This window comes from Atta cephalotes (assembly GCF_000143395.1).
Source record: "Atta cephalotes unplaced genomic scaffold scaffold00027, whole genome shotgun sequence".
NCBI lineage: Eukaryota > Metazoa > Arthropoda > Insecta > Hymenoptera > Formicidae > Atta > Atta cephalotes.
Window position 1 is genome coordinate 819,662 of NW_012130091.1, and position 17,015 is coordinate 836,676.

General features: G+C 30.8%; 1 protein-coding gene across 3 annotated transcripts in view; it reads left to right on the forward strand.

The window, feature by feature from the left end:
- LOC105620476 (E3 ubiquitin-protein ligase CBL-B) overlaps positions 1–15,733 on the forward strand; it is a 65,079-nt gene extending 49,346 nt beyond the window's left edge. The window contains exons 2-8 of one of the 3 annotated variants that reach the window (XM_012201966.1): positions 8,489–8,635; positions 8,759–9,031; positions 9,132–9,354; positions 9,623–9,787; positions 13,592–13,865; positions 15,120–15,208; positions 15,275–15,733. In XM_012201966.1, the coding sequence (XP_012057356.1) occupies positions 8,489–8,635; positions 8,759–9,031; positions 9,132–9,354; positions 9,623–9,787; positions 13,592–13,865; positions 15,120–15,208; positions 15,275–15,733 (1,630 nt within the window). Of the gene's footprint in view, positions 1–8,488; positions 8,636–8,758; positions 9,032–9,131; positions 9,355–9,622; positions 9,788–13,591; positions 13,866–15,110 lie in introns of all 3 variants that reach the window. The other 2 variants (XM_012201964.1, XM_012201965.1) reach the window with 2 other exon arrangements.
- The last annotated feature ends 1,282 nt before the right edge of the window (positions 15,734–17,015 follow it).

The window sequence follows — 17,015 nt, forward strand, 5'->3', positions numbered from 1 at the left end:
GACGAAAATTACTAAAATAGATAACGGACTTTTCTATCTCAGTTTTTATTTAAGGTAATAACACTATACGATTACTGGACGTTATTTCTAGTTACACCTTGTGTGTATATATATATATATATATATATTTCATTCTGATTCAATATTCAAATAAAGAACTTTTATTTCTTCTAATATATGTATAATATTTAGTATCGAAACACTTAGTGTGGCTAGATATATAATATTTTTCTAATAAAAATCGGAGCAGACATAGATTCTATTTGATTACAAAATCATATTATTATGTTCAAATTTCATTGATCTTATCAAAAGTCATACTAAATAAACAATGTTACACATCCTAAGAATGAGTAAAAAAAATTCTCATTGATCGATTGATTGCTGTTTATACTAGTTATTGTTGTTAAAAAATCAATTAATTTATTGATGTTCTTAAATTCAATTAATTTCTATATCGATTTTTTCATTTGATATTATTAAATTTCATTACTAGAACGTATGGCGAATATTTATTACTCATTTTTATTCATCTATTGTGAATTAAAGTCTAGTTTTGTATTAATATTGGAATATATTTCCTGTTTCTAATTCTATCTGAAACTGTCTAATTCTGTCTTGAATTCTATTGTTTATTATATTTAAGCTTTTAGGTTTATTTGAAATTCAAATTGCGATTAATCCAATTGAATTAATTAAATATTTACATTTTGTAATTAACAAACATTTTGTAATTAACAAATGTTATCATTAATTAAGTTAAAAAAATAAAACTTTGGTCACGTTTACATTTTGTCAATTAAAAATTAATTAGTCATACATATAAATATATATAAAAGGAAATTAATGGATTATTATATTTATATTTTTGAGATACATTATGATATAAAAAAATTTTTTTTTGTGAAATTGATTATATTTGAATAAATTTATTCTTTTATCCATTCCTAACAGTAATTCTGATATAATTATGAGTATCGACGTGCACGTGCAGAATTCTAGAATTCTTATAAATTATAGGAACTCTATGGAATTTTGCGATCGATGGCCATCTATCGTGTGCCAGATCAACCTCGCGGAAATAATCGGTCAGCGAATGCTCCTAGCGAAGAATCTACGCCTAACTTTACGCTTTATGTCTCGATAATATTTCTACGAGATTTTCCGACAATTCTCGAAACGCACTACATCGATTAAACTTCGCGTATCATTAAGATGGATCAGGTTATATCTCTTACCGCTGAAAAACGCAAAACGAGCTTCGAACAAACGCCGAGGATGTCACACGAACCAATCACTACAAATCGCTATTTTGTACTGATCATCATGTCGGAGACGCGAGCGGTTTTTAACGCGCATGCGCGTCATTGCGCAAGTACTTTGACATCAGTGATGGATCAAAGCATTTCGAAACCCTGGAACTTGATCAAATTCTGATTAACCTATGCTCATTTCTGGCATTGACTTACAAATTTTTATTAACTTTAATCTCGATTCAACTTATTCTTCTAATGCCTGTTTCTATCAATGTAGATTAACTTTAATTTTAATTCAATTTAGTCTTTCTCTTTTTCTAACTCTTACAATTAGCAAAAAAGGATGAAGAGTTAGAACTGAGATTGAAATTTAAATTAAATTATTTTGGTAGAAACGTGCATATACTCATTTTTATAACCAATGTAATTTAATTTTAATCTTGGTTCAACTAATTCTTCATTCTTTTTTTAGTTCTAAGAATTAGAAAAAATTAAAAAAGAATAAATTAAATCGAGATTAAAGTTAATCTGTTAGATATACAACTTAATTCTCGATCTTTTTAACAAAAATATGTTAATGTTCTTTTTTTTCTTCACTTTTTTCTTCTTTTTATGTTAGGCTTGTGATATTATATGCTTGTGGTGCGCTGGTTATTCAATAATTGTTACAAAACATATGGGATCTACAATTTTTGTTGTTGTCCATCGGCGTTTTTCATCTTAGAAACTGAAATTGCCATCTCGAAACTTTTGAAATCACTCTTTACATATATTATAAGACAGAGCATTTTCACCTAAGGCAAATCATTTTCTTAGCTTCGCTGGCATTTTTCTTCAGTCGGAATGTGAAAAAGAAGTAGTGCTTCAAATGCTACTTTTCGAATGACATTGCTCTCACTACTATATTTTGAGATTACGAGTATATTGGCAGCATTGTCAACTATTATATCTTGTTTTAAAGCTGAAAGATGGTGCTTTAACTATATGATGGATTATATGATGGAAAAAAAATTTAAATAGGTAAATTTGAATAGGTGTTGTAATCGATTAAATATAGGGGCCGAGAATTAAGTTGTACACCTAATACTTTGGTAGAAACTGGTAAAATTCTGAGGATTAAAAAGAGAAGATGAATGGAATCAAATATTAGGTAGTATAGTCTTTGTAAAAACTGAAATTAAAAATTTATACAATAAAATGTATTGTTTATACATGTTGCCTTTCAATACGTATTCTTTATAAATGTTAGTTATTACAAAGAATGTTGTCAAGGCTTTGGTGATCGAACAGTAAGAGATACGGATTCAAATCTCGGTCGAGGTAATATTTTTCATAATCAATTCTTTACAAGTTCTTTTTAAGATATTAATAGCATCAAATTAATGATCTGATTGGAGGAATTATTAATGTTATTTCAAATTGATTGTATTGAAAGTCCGAAAATAATCGGCGCGCAATCATATTTTTGAAATAATTTTGAGGTAAAAATTTACATAAAATACATACCTATATGTATAGGTAAGTACGACGTATCTATCTAACATCTAACTTTGACGGGGAATGCCGTAATTTCACTTCTCATATTCAATGGTGATGAAAATTTATATCTATTTTCTGTATAAAAATTAATATTACATTCACATTAAACAGTTCAATGAAAGAGAGAGGAAGGAGGAGGGAGGGAGGAGAGAGAGAGAGAGAGAGAGAGAGAGAGAAGAAAGAGAGAGAGAGAGAAAAGAGATCAACATTTATATTTAATAATAGAATTTTATTAATAATAGAAGTTTAAATTAAAATTTTAGCTCTATAAAGCTAGCAGGATCAAATCAACAGAATCGAATTGGACTTATCGGAATTTTTAGTGTAGAGCTGAAGCACTTTTCCGACCAGTCACGATTGCGATTTTTACGTTTTTCTCTGTCTTACTCCACATCACAACTACATTACATTTCGTTACATCTTGTTCTCGCCCCATAGCCCTTAACTTAAGCTAGCAGCATAAAAAAAATCATAGGGGCAAAATTAATATAACTGAATTTGTTTAATCTATATCATTGAAAATAAGTTAATATTTTACATGTTTTTTCCTTAAAATGAAAATATTAGTATATACTTAGAATCTATGAGGCATTCTCCGTCAAACCGGACATCTTTGAAATATCGTCATTTTATTTTTTTTAAATTTATTAACACATTCTACAGATAAAAATATAAGACACGTGTTCCGCGAAAAAAAATTTGAGATTTTTTTTGTAAAGTTATTCACACTTAGAAATATATAAAAAACGCGCTCATGCAAACGTTCAAATTATTATATCGTCAAAACCATTAATCGTACAAAAAAATGCAAGAGCCTGATTTTAAAGATCTTAAATTGTTATATGGATATATTATTTTAATTTATTATTTTCATAAAAATGAATCACTTTCCATTTGTTTACAATTTTTATCAACATTTTTCATTGTCAGTTCAATTTAAAAATTTCAGCTCAATTTAAAAATATCATATTCAAATTTCAATTATGAAGTAATCCTTCAAAATGGAACTCAAATTTTTTAACTATACTACAGAGAGAATTGATAGTTTTTTAAATTACATTACAGTTAACTGTACAGTTCATTCGAGTTCTATTTTGAAATGTTCAGGATTACTTCATGATTGAAATGGAAATATGATATTTTTGAAATTGATGAGTTGATAATGAAAAATGTTGATAAAAATTGTAAACAAACAAATGGAAAATGAATTATTTATATAAAAATGATAAATTAAAAATAATTCATCCATAGAATAATTTAAGAGTTTTTAAATCGGTCTGTTGCATTTTTTTGTACGACTAATAGTTTCGACAATATAATAATTTGAATTTTCGCATGAGTGATGTTTTTTATGAATTTCCACAATATAAAAACGTAAATAATTTCACAAAAATCTCAAATTTTTTTCGCGAAACATGTATCATATTTTTATCTGTAGAAATGTTAGCAAATTACAAAAAAATAAAATGATGTTTTTCAAAAGTGCCTGGTTTGATGTGAAATGCCCATAGATTATAAATGTATACTAATAAAATCATTTTAAGGAAACATATAAAAAAGAAAACATATAAAATTAACTTTCAATAGTTTTCAACAAATTCAGTTGTATTAATTTTTGTTCTTATTTTTTTTGTATGATGATCCTGCGAGCTTAAATATTAAATTAGCAGCGCTACTGATTTCTTGGAAATGACATATTGTTTTTTTTAATTTTTTTTAAATTCCTATCAGCTTAATATTAAGCTAGCACCGCCACAATTTTTTTCGAATGGTACAAAACTCACACGGTACAAAATTATCATTAATGGTACAATTTAGTAAAATGAGTAAATGACTAAAAATTCCGATAAGTCCAATTTGATTCTGCTGTTTTGGTCCTGCTAGCTTTATTCAGTTGAAAATTTTTTCATTTTATTTTAATTATTTTTTTAAAAACATGTCTACTTCTTATTAAAATAATGTTTGATTTAAATTTTAAATTTTCGTCAAACTTTTTATATTAGGGTAAGTGGAAGGAATGTGCCACACTTAAGCGAAATTAGATTTTTGAATAATTATTTGTTCAATTTAAAAAATTTTATACACTAATCTTCTTCTTCCATCCTTTATCTATTTGGATATGATTGCAATCAAATATTTTTATTTTTTGTTATTAAAAATAAAGAAAAATGCGAAGGTGTTAAAACATAGGTAATATACCAATGGATAATACACCATAAAAAAAAATGTTACAATATTACATTGATTTATTTATTGTGCAAAAATACATTATGAATGATTTTTAAGACAAAAATAAACATTTGTAAGATAGGAAATAGAAATCGACCGAGTTAATGTAATAATATAATATAGTAAAGAGCACCTTAGCATTGATCAAAGTATTGTATATTTGAAATAATATAATCTTCTTGATTCGTGAATTTAATTAATCTCAAATGTAACTGTGCGCCGAAACGTTCGGATATTAAAATACAATCAATCTGAGATGCTAATAATCGCGAGTTAAAACGAACATTCGCGAGTATATATAATTCCCCCCTTCCCCCAATTCAAATAAAAAACTTTTATTGCGAAAAATATTATACCTCAGCCAGGAATCTAGAATCTCTCGACTTTCCAGGACGAGTGTCTTAGCCATTTGTAAGATAATTTCGATAGGTTAAGTTATGTAATATAAACTTATAACATAGCAACATTTCTTAATTTGGATAGATTAAATTACTTAATATTTAGAAGTATTTCAGATATTTATTTTATTTTCAGAAATTTGATCAAGCTTCTGTTAATGAAATCTGACTCTAAGAAGCTCGATCAGTCTTTTTTCAATTCGAAGCATTCTTATCTGAAACGTATAAAAGTATGTGATGTATAAGTATGAAATGTATATTTGTATTACTCTTTATTTATGTTTACATATTGTTATAAGTAATTTAAATTCCCAGTAATCGAGAATGGATTAAAATGGATTAAAGAATTACATTTCTTATTCAGAATTTTGAATTGAACAGTAAATTAATATATAGTAATAAGCAAATAGATAAATGTTTAGCAAATAGATAAATGTTTTTTTATTAATTATTCGTCAATACGGATATTTCATCACAACGGGATTATGCGTAATGTTTGTTTATAACGCCTTAATTTATTATCCTTAGAGAAAATGACAGTACTGGCATTTTATCCTAACAAAAGTAGCATATTGCTCCATTTTATTTTATGATGAACTTGTACAATACAGCTGTTAAGAAAATGAATCAATGACGTACTGAATATTTTCATTTCAACCTATATTAATAGGTTAACAAGCTAATTAAGCTAAATATTGTATGTGTAACTTAAATAATATCTTACATAAAACATGAAAATTATAAGGAGCACATACTTGTTTCATGTATGTATGTACGCTGTCATATTTATCTTATAAAAACAATACTATTATCAGGAAATTGTTAATGTTTGTGCAATAAGCATACAATTGTAAACAACTTTAGCTACATTCGGCAATGCAAATTTGAGGCGTGCTCTTTTTCTATAGTGCACATGACATATGCTACAATATAAGAGCACTCCGAAGCCTCAAATTTGCATTATCGAACGCAGCTTTTTTTGCATTGATATAAGCACTGCTAATTAGTATCACTGTTAAACACAACGAGTGATATATTCTCCCAACTGGCGTATTACTCACAGTTACCTTACATTTATAAATATAACATAGAAAAATCTAGTTTTTTTTTATAATTTTTCATAATTCTTTTTATGATTTTGTTTTAAAAAAACGTGTAATATATCTATTCTTGATGTCAGTATTTTCGTTTGATGAAAATCTTCCGAGACTAACTTTGAGCTTAGGAAACAGGAAAAAGTCATTGAGGATCAGATCTGATGAATATGGTGAGTAATTAATTACCACAATTCATAAATTTTTGTTATGGTGATCGTCAATATTCGATTTTTTCTATTTTTACAAAAACAGTGACATCAACGAGCACAAATAACTCTCAAACAACAATTGACCGTCTAAAATGCTACAATTTTCTACAATTTTTTTCAGATATCATGGGGTGCGTATCGAGGTGACATGAAGCATCATGTCCTTGTTGTTTTCCAAATAAAGAAGGATAAAATGTATAATATATCATGTGCTTTGTGCGTAACTCGAAACGCACCTTTGCGTCATCATACAAAACATGTACGATTGTAGATACCAGCACAGTATATACAATAACAACTCTTTATCAGCACCTTTGATGTTAGCATTGGCCAAAATGGAGTGCGCATGCGTGAAATAAGTTACCACGATTACCATCTAAACTTCTTTCTCTTTTCATCCTTTTTTCATTCTGTTAAAATTCACTAGATTTATTCGCATCGCAATCCAACGAATTCGTTGAAGTAAGTACTATTGTAGAAACATATTGATAGGAGCATATTAGAGCATGCGACACGAATAAATCTAATGTTGTAATGAAATAATTTAAACTTTATGAAAATTAATAAAAATAAATTGTAAATATATTGAAAAATAAAGAAAAAATATAGAAAAATTAGGAAAAATATTAAATTAAAAATGTATATTTGTATAAAGAAATATTATGTAATTATATCTAAAATTATATATCTAAAAATATTATGAGAAAGCTGATATAAAAGAAATTTATATACATATATGTCCCAAAAATAAGTTTAAAATACAATAAATAAAAAGAAATCTTTCTTGTTCGGTTTTCTATGTTACTTTTTCACTTTGTTACTTTTTCACAAAAATTAGACCAATCTCTCGAGATTTCTCACACAACATTTTAAATGGACAATACACGTAATACATTTCCCTCTAAATTTCTACTCTGAACCATGTATGCTTGAAAGACAAATGTTTAAATGGAACATTGAAATTCTTATTTAAATAGAGACATTAAATAGAGAAAGAGAGAGAGAGTAATAAAAAAAAGGAGGAAAAGAGAAGGGGCAACTTATTTATTTTAGCCAACATAAAATCAGTTGCGCTATTGTATATACTGTGGTACCAGATAGATAGATAATTTGGTTTATTGGCTTGACACATAAGGTAAATACAGTCATTTTACAGTAATTACATAGATAATACATGAAGATTGCGCTAAAAAAATTTACTCTAATTACAAAAAAGAAAAATAAGAAGGTTCTTATGAGTCGAATTGATATTCAGAGATATCTAAATGCTTAATATGTTTCTAAACCTGAGTATTAAGAAGAGAATTTTACAGACAAAAGACGCTTAACTGTAATCACTGTGATATCAGAATGGTTTTGTAATGCTATCTTCATGTTGAGGCTCAAAACTTTTCAAATTATCCTTATAGTTGTACATACTATTAAAATACATATAAAAAATTTATCTTTTTTCCGTTTTTCACATTAAAAAAAATCCAATTTCTCTGAAAAGAGTCTTATAAAATGAATGCGAGAGTATACTTTGCATATAGTATAGTTTTATTCCAATTTTGTTGAAATTTTATTTCTGATTCTGTTTTTAACAAATATAATAAACTTTTAGCAGCAATTTAGTATATATATATATATATAAACCAATTTAAAATAAAAATAATATTAAACATTACTTTAAGATTTTTAACATTTAAAAATTATTTATATAGATGATTCAACACTAAAAAAAAAGAATAATTTTTTATCTTTCATTAATTTCTTTTCAGTACATTAGTACCGTGGAAGGTGTTCAGACACGAATTGAATCAGGTTCATCCGATCAGCACGGGATTGCAAGCAATGGCTCTAAAATCCACGATAGATTTGACGTGTAATGATTATATCTCCAACTTTGAATTCGATGTATTCACGAGGTAAATATTAAGAAATAGACAACTAATTAACTTTATCAAGCTTCCGTCACGATGATTCCGGGTCATTCTTATATATGTTGGATATACATGTTATATATCTGTACATGTTATATGACTTTCAAGGCTGTTTCAACCGTGGTCAACTCTTCTACGCAACTGGAAAATTCTGGCTGTAACGCATCCTGGCTACGTGGCTTTCCTTACGTACGATGAAGTGAAAGCCCGTTTGCAAAAATATTGCATTACCAAGCCTGGAAGCTATGTATTTCGGTTAAGTTGTACGAGGCTGGGACAATGGGCAATTGGTTATGTCACGTCTGACGGTGATATTTTACAAACTATACCACACAACAAGAGTCTATGCCAAGCGTTATTGGACGGCTACCGGGAAGGCTTGTGAGTATACCGTTGAGTACCGACTTAGTTTATGTGTTTACCTGTCCAGGTTTACATCCATAAAGATTTCACGAATACATATTCGAAGATCGATTTCTAGCTATTTATATCCGGATGGTCGAAATATAAATCCAGACTTGACATGGGCAGTGCAACCAACGCCAGAAGAGCATATTAAAGTAACGGCGGAACAATATGAATTATACTGCGAAATGGGTAGCACATTTCAATTGTGTAAGATCTGCGCCGAGCATGACAAGGATGTAAGGATAGAACCTTGCGGTCATCTTCTCTGTACTCCATGTCTTACAGCTTGGCAGGTAGCAGTATATAATCTTCTTACGTTTTATTGCAAAAAATCAATGTTTCTTTTATTATTGCGATCTTCTCAGCGATTAATAAATGTTTCTGTATAATTTAGATTTCGATTCAATTTTAAACCTAGATGTATAATATGTTGCGATAAAAATATTTTACGTTATTTCATTACGACAAGAGAAAAAGATACATATATATATAAAAGATATATATATATATACATACATATATATGTGTATATCGTTAACATTATATCTAATCGGTTGCTTACAGGATTCTGAAGGACAAGGTTGTCCATTTTGTCGAGCTGAGATTAAAGGCACTGAGCAGATCGTCGTAGATCCGTTCGACCCGCGAAGAACTCACAGACCTGGGGCACATTCGGCATCTGCTAGTAACGCATCAACTCCCACGCGGGATCTCGACCCCGACACCGAGGTATCCGACTAGGAATAGCATCCATCTTCATTATTAAATGTGTTCTATGTATAATAACATTCCTCCCTCATCGCAGAGAATATGCCTCATTCTCGAGAATGCCTCATACATTTCACACGAGACTTCGCGGTTTATCTCTACGGTCGTGTACGCGTGTCATGTTATTTCGTACGTTCGTCATCACGATTGTATGCCGTACCTCATAGCGGGTATGCGGTAGTAATTTTAGGCATGTAATACGTATCAGTGAAGCTACTTGCTCTTCTTTCGGGACCAAAAGGACATCAAATTGCAAGGATATGGCTATATGATTCTATAGAGTTCATTATTCTTTTCTTTTTTTTATATGTTTGCAAAATTACAGACGAGCCGATAAGTGCCTCATCATTAGCCGAACGGTTAGTCTTATCTATCGCGCAACTAACTTTTGCGAGATCGTCTATATCGCATAATTATAAGTTTCATCAATTACGCAGGAGCTCTCAGGTAAGGCTCGCTTTTCTTGCATCTCATTGAAAACTATAAGCCAGTCCCTTATTCTCTGGCCCATTTTCATTGTTATTTATGATTATGCATACACAATCTTAGCTTCCGAACGATTCTGTTTAATATACACTGCCAATGAGTCAAGAGATTCGATAAGGAATTCTCCGGATTTAGATATACGCCCGTTTATTATAATGCGTTAATCTATGGAGAGAAATGTATTAGGCAGTATAGTTTCGCATCCAATTACAAAGTGGATTACATTTACTTATTTCGCAAAAGTTTTTCAATTCACATAATTCATAATGCATGTGCATATGCGTATTTTAAAAGCGCTCTTTTTTTTAAGTATATGCATACAGACGATTTTGATGCCTGTGATAAATCTTTGTGTATATTATTTATGCATAATATTATATAATTTATAAATAATTACATGTGGCTTATACATAAATCCACATATACGAAGCACAAAAAAGTTCTACAAAATGGATTCCACGAGCAAAACTTTGAATATAATCACATTACTGAATCACACTACTGAGTTGCATTTGTAATTTTCACCTGCTCGATAGATTGCAAAACGGATAAGCACGATATTTAGAAGCATTTTTCTTTCGAAAATTTGGAATGATTAAGCGACGAAATTGATATTACTTGCATAGTATTAAACAATTTTAATTATGTACAATTATGTAAAAATTTTTATTAAGTAAATTTAATTTTTATTATTTGTTAATTAATGGTGCTGTCGTTAACAATCGACAAACTACAATTTATTTTGAATTGCATATTAAATCATTTATTTCATTTCATTATTATTCAACAGTAACAAGATCTATTTAAATGTTTATTACTTCTTCTATCTTCAAATATTGTGACAAACGAATGATTATTTTATAAAGAACGAAACAGTTCTATGATTCATATTTGAAAGAAAAGATTATGTACTATTAAGTCTTTAAATATAGCTTTAAGCGTTCACAATAAAGGACACGAGAAAAAATAATGTGCGATGATCAAACAAAGTAGCATGCACTGAACAGCCGACTCGAAAAATCAATCACTATCGTTATATATCTTGTTAAGATGTATTGTGTACCTGCTGGCGGTAGACTCGAATGTAATATCATGTTAACGTCATCATTATGGAAACGACGGTTCGTTTATAGCGTTATTCTATATTATTTCCTTACATTAAAATATTAATTTATTATTTATATGTGTACTGTATCGAAAGAAAAAAAATAGACAAGAAAGATGATTTCGATATACCAATCGTCACGCGCTAAATCAAATGCTATGGTATTACACGTACGTTTTTAATGCAAGACAAGTTTCTGTAAAGTTTTGTAACGCATAATGCATGCAACTAAGGCCATTGCGGTGTAAATATAGAATCGATTTGATTCTCTGGCACAATTATCGGCGGATTATCAATTTAGACCTCGTTAAGCTTTATCCGGCTATTTTAGATTGTATTACGATCACATAGAGCTCATTCGTGCTTTAGTTATTAGCGATTCGGTGAGAAGCGTTCGCTATAATTGCGGAACCTTCTTGTATGTACACCGCGTAAGATTGGACCAATTCTCATAAACATAACTTTAGCATATGATTACCGAGTAGCGTATTATTCATTGTAAAATATTAGGAACTTCAAAATAATTTTTTTTATAATAAAATTGTATTGCTATTTATTTCGAATTACTTCTGCACTTCGTGTATGCGCCCTTCGTGATGCAATATCCTTTATATTAGATTCTCTAGTTTCATTATTAACTTAAAATTTCGTTATTGGCGATCTCAAGTTGCTTCTCCAGCAATAGGGAGAACCCTCCGGATGAGGATAACTTTATTATATATCGATGATACGATAACTTTATTATATATCGTTCGCATGATCGTTTACTTTTATTTCATAATGTTATCCACCCACTGGGGTCACATTGCTCTACTACCTGCTGCATGATCCAAACTAATCGGTAATGTACATGTCTGACGGGGAGGAAGTCGTACAACAGTCGTGCGCAATCACAGGTAAGTGACAATATGCATTATGGCCGTCTGCTTCCATGCTTTGTAATTATGCTCATATTTTTTTACTCATGACGTTACTCGCACTTTATTCATAATGGTTGCATCGAGTGAAAGATTGACGGCATTCGACATTTCCATATCGTTCGTGATGAAAAAATTTTTCCTCTCGCGTGATAATGAGTAACGTCATAGAGAAAGTACTTGTTGAAGTAGTGAAATGATTCTTTTTGCGATTTAGATTATTTCTTGAATGATTACGCGTAAAAGATCTTTTGTTTTGTATCTTCATAGACCATCACAGCCAGTACTTATTCAACTTCTCTCTTTTGCAAGCGGATTATTTTCCTTGTAAAAAGAATCAACGATTCAAATGCTAACATTTTGCAAAAGATAAAAGTATAAATAATTGATCGACCGCTATAGCTTCAAGGCAGCAGATGATTCAACGCTTTATTTGCTTCGACGAATTCTTCAGAAAGATTTAACTAGAGGAGGTCACCTTGCGGAGAATAATTGCATACATTCTCTCTATTGAAAGTAAAATAGGTGGTATAATTGTCATTTCTCGCGGAATCTCCATAATCATCATGCTTGTTCTTTCACAATTTTTCATATAATTCTTTTTATTTAAAAATTGAAATAGTTCCATCTAACGTTACTGAAAAAGATAAAGCGTTATATGCAGGATGATTTAAAATTAATAATAGAGATAATATTATTGCTACAAGAGATTTTGTATATGAAAGTAATTTATAAACATTAAGCAACCTCACCTAAATTGCGTGTTATGTAGATCTGAGACCTTACATTTGCAAAATCCTTTCGATTTTATATTCTTCGAAAGTCAATTTTATCTTACCGACAATTTTCTTTTGTAAGATAAAATATATATTTTTTGATTGATATTTTTGTACTGATAGTGGTATGAACTAAATTCTATTATCTTAAATAATTTGATTCAAAGATTCAAGCTATCTAATTAAAATCTAAGTAAAATATAATTGTAGCGTACTATTAAAATTATTATTTTTATATAACAACTTTAAATCGTTGCGTTTATAGTAGAGATAATTAAGATTGTCAAGTTATTTAATTCAGTAACTTTGTGTGTGTGTGTGTGTGTGTGTGTGTGTGTGTGTGTGTGTGTGTGTGTGTGTGTGTGTGTGTGTGTGTGTGTGTGTGTGTGTGTGTGTGTGTGTGTGTATGACGTAAGTACTGTCTGAGTCATATGACAAAATTTAGCATTTAACTGTTTTTTTTCTATTGCTGATGTTTTAGGATATAATGGAGCTATGCAATGGCAATTGCAGTCTCATATGCGATGACTCAGACGAGGAAGACGATTCTAGTCTCACAAATTCGCCGGTGCCGCCGCGGAGAATTGTTCCAAGTCCGCCTTTACCGCCCAGGAGACCCTCGCCATCGCCCACACCAAACAATCACCTCAGAAACGGACGTCATCTGACAGTGCCGAAGGAAAATGCTCCGCCACCACCGTCAGCGGTCACAGTAATATTAAATTATACTGACAACACTCAGCAAAATAATAAAGGTACATAGGACAATTTTTAATGTTTAATCTGTATCGCCTAAAAGTAACAGATCATAATAAAAATATTACATTTATAGATAAACGATACATTTATCTGAAGTAATTGTGGCGTAATTACATCTTTTTGCTAAACTAAAATACTTTTATAAATATAAGGTTTGTTAAATAATCGCTTCAATATTATTTATAATAACTTAAGATTAATATTATACCCAGATTTTTTAAAAAGTAATAAAACGACAAAAAAAATGCGAATTGTTATAAAATATTATTTTGGTTATAATTGTTTAACATATTTTTTCTTTTTTAATAATTATTTTTTACGAACCTGTAAATATATACAACTGCATTGAAAACTAATAAAAAAGCATTATACTAATAAAAATCTTTATTTTTTAGAAATACTGTCATAATAAACTATTTAATTAAAGTAAAAAGTAAAGATTTTCATTAATGTAACGCTATTTTATTTTCGATGAAGTTGCATATTTAAAGTTTTTTATAAAGAATAATTATTTAAAAAATATATATATTTCGTTTATCAAAATATTTATTAAAATTATAATATAATAGTTATTTAAAAAAAAAATATATATATATATATATGCTCAATATTTTGCTTTGTTTCTGTTGATTTCTACTTTATACATCTTACATATCAGAAAATTTTGATTAAATTCACATGCATAATATTCTCAGTACTAATAAATAGGAAAATGATAATATTATATGTATAAACAATAAGAATTTTACTGGACCGAGTAATCCAGTAAATTCATTTGAACATTCAATAATAAGAAATAGAAGTAACGGCTGTAAAGATCAAAGCTAGATCTTTAATGTTTAAATAATTCAATCTGAATTACTATATATACTATATATGTACTTGCATATATATCATATCATTTGTGGCCATTCGAATTGCGCACCGAATTAGTTTTTCGGATTTATAAACGCAATTGAATTACTAATATTGCGAATTAAATTGACAAGCAATTTTTATTAATTTGATATTCTATCAAGCATCATATTAAAAAGATGTTACTAAATGTTAGAATATGCTGAATATATATGTTAATAACAGTAATTTTAATTGGAGTAAAAAATATCCCAGATGATCATTTATATTAAAAAAAATCAGGTAACTACTACTTTCGGATTAAGAATTATAGAAAAAGTTTGTTGCAATATAGACATAAATCGCATTAAGTCGTGATCTTCGGAAGACAAGATAAAAATGTCGAGTGTTTTCAGTGAACACAGAGGCGAGATACGATATGCTGCACCGCGCATCTTCGCCGTCGTCAGTGCCGCCAATACCGCCTGTGCCATCAACAACGGTGGTGAAAGTTCATCCACGACGTTCCTACGGGAATCACGCGACAGGCACCCCGCAACGACAATCGCAGCCACCGCCGACATTGCCAGAAAAAGCATGTCGCGTCACTGCAACCAACTCGACAATGAGTCAAACTGGAGGTCCAAGTAACAACGTGCCTCCTGTACCGCCGCCTTTGTCGGCACCACGGCCACCGAAGACTAACAAGGAAGGTGGCATCCGTCAAGACCATCATTATGAGAACACGATTGTGATCTGCGGTACGAGTCAACATGTTGTAAAGAACATTAACCTGGAAGCAAACAGGGCACGTCTCACGGCACTGATGAGAACAAGAGATGATCCGGGTGGTGGACCGATAACCAAGCCGGAATCGGCGGCGTACGAGAATGTCAATGTCGAGCATATCACAAGGCTGACGGCGCTCGGTTTCGCGCAGGACGCCGTGATTAGGGCACTCGGCATCACCAGGAACGATCTCGAGATGGCATGTGACATATTGCATGAATTTGCCACAAAATCCTCCTGACCAGGTACAATTAAACGACATCAGTCGCAACAAATATGCATGTTGGCGAATATGAGGCACTATGAACGACATATATTCAAGCTGAAGAATGATTCTCAAAGAGGTACTTTCCTCTCGGTTTCTTCAGAGTATCTTAATCGGCTTATTGCTGAATAACAATCACTTCACTTGGATAATGTAATCCGAATAAATTAATTTATATTGGTGTCGTTCTTCACGCTTCATATGTCATGTATTTAAAATATCAGCTTACATAATCGAAAATGATTGCAATTTGAGAAAATATATATGATTGATCTGATTGCAGGGCCGAACACTGAAGTCTCATGACTGGCCTTACCTGCTAGACGGTATTTTTGACAGAGAACGCGTGCGAACTTTTGTAAGTCCCACCTCTGATACGATGATTCACAGACATACACCGCGCATTCTTACCGATCTCACGGTTAATACGTTATCAGCGGTGTTCCATTTTATGTTTCGAACTGTGAGTGGGAGAGATACGCTTGCCTTGCAGACAGTGAGCGCCGAGTCACCGATGGAGAGAAACTGGGAATGGGAGAGCTTTTGAAGCATCTTTGAAAACATCGGAACACAGATTTCACGGATTATTCCTCGTTACATATTGATTTTCTTCAACCATAAGTTTCAAACGTTTTCGTTTCCTGACGCATAGGAGATTGTTTGTATCGCGTGATTTCGCCATACATGGCACATGAACGGCAAGATGTAAATAAAAGCGACCAAAGACAATTTACGTCTGCCGAAGTATTTCTTTACAAACCAACATACATAGCACGAGCAAAATAACACGTGTCCCGTATTCTCCTTATAGTAATCTCTCTCCTGAGCGTAGTTATTACTTCGTTCCTTGATATACTTAAGATAAAGATTAATTATATATTTGCGCACCATAAGATTTCGCTTACACGTACGTATGTATGTACGTCTGAAAGCGCTCCTCGAAAGTCTTCGGTCGCTCGTTTTTCACATTTTGTATTATACAGAATATTTCATGCAACGAACACGTGATTCGAGATATCGCGTTGTTCCAGGAAACGTGTTTAGAAATTGCGAAATTATTCAATCGAAGGCAATACAAATTGTTCTACCGTTTAACCGATGTACATATGTGCACGCGCACGCGCACACACACACACACACACACACACACACACACACACACACACACACACACACACACTATTACAGATATAATATACATACAGACAGTCGGTTCGCTAGATCTATTCACTAGTAATAATAGTAATAACGTATAGTA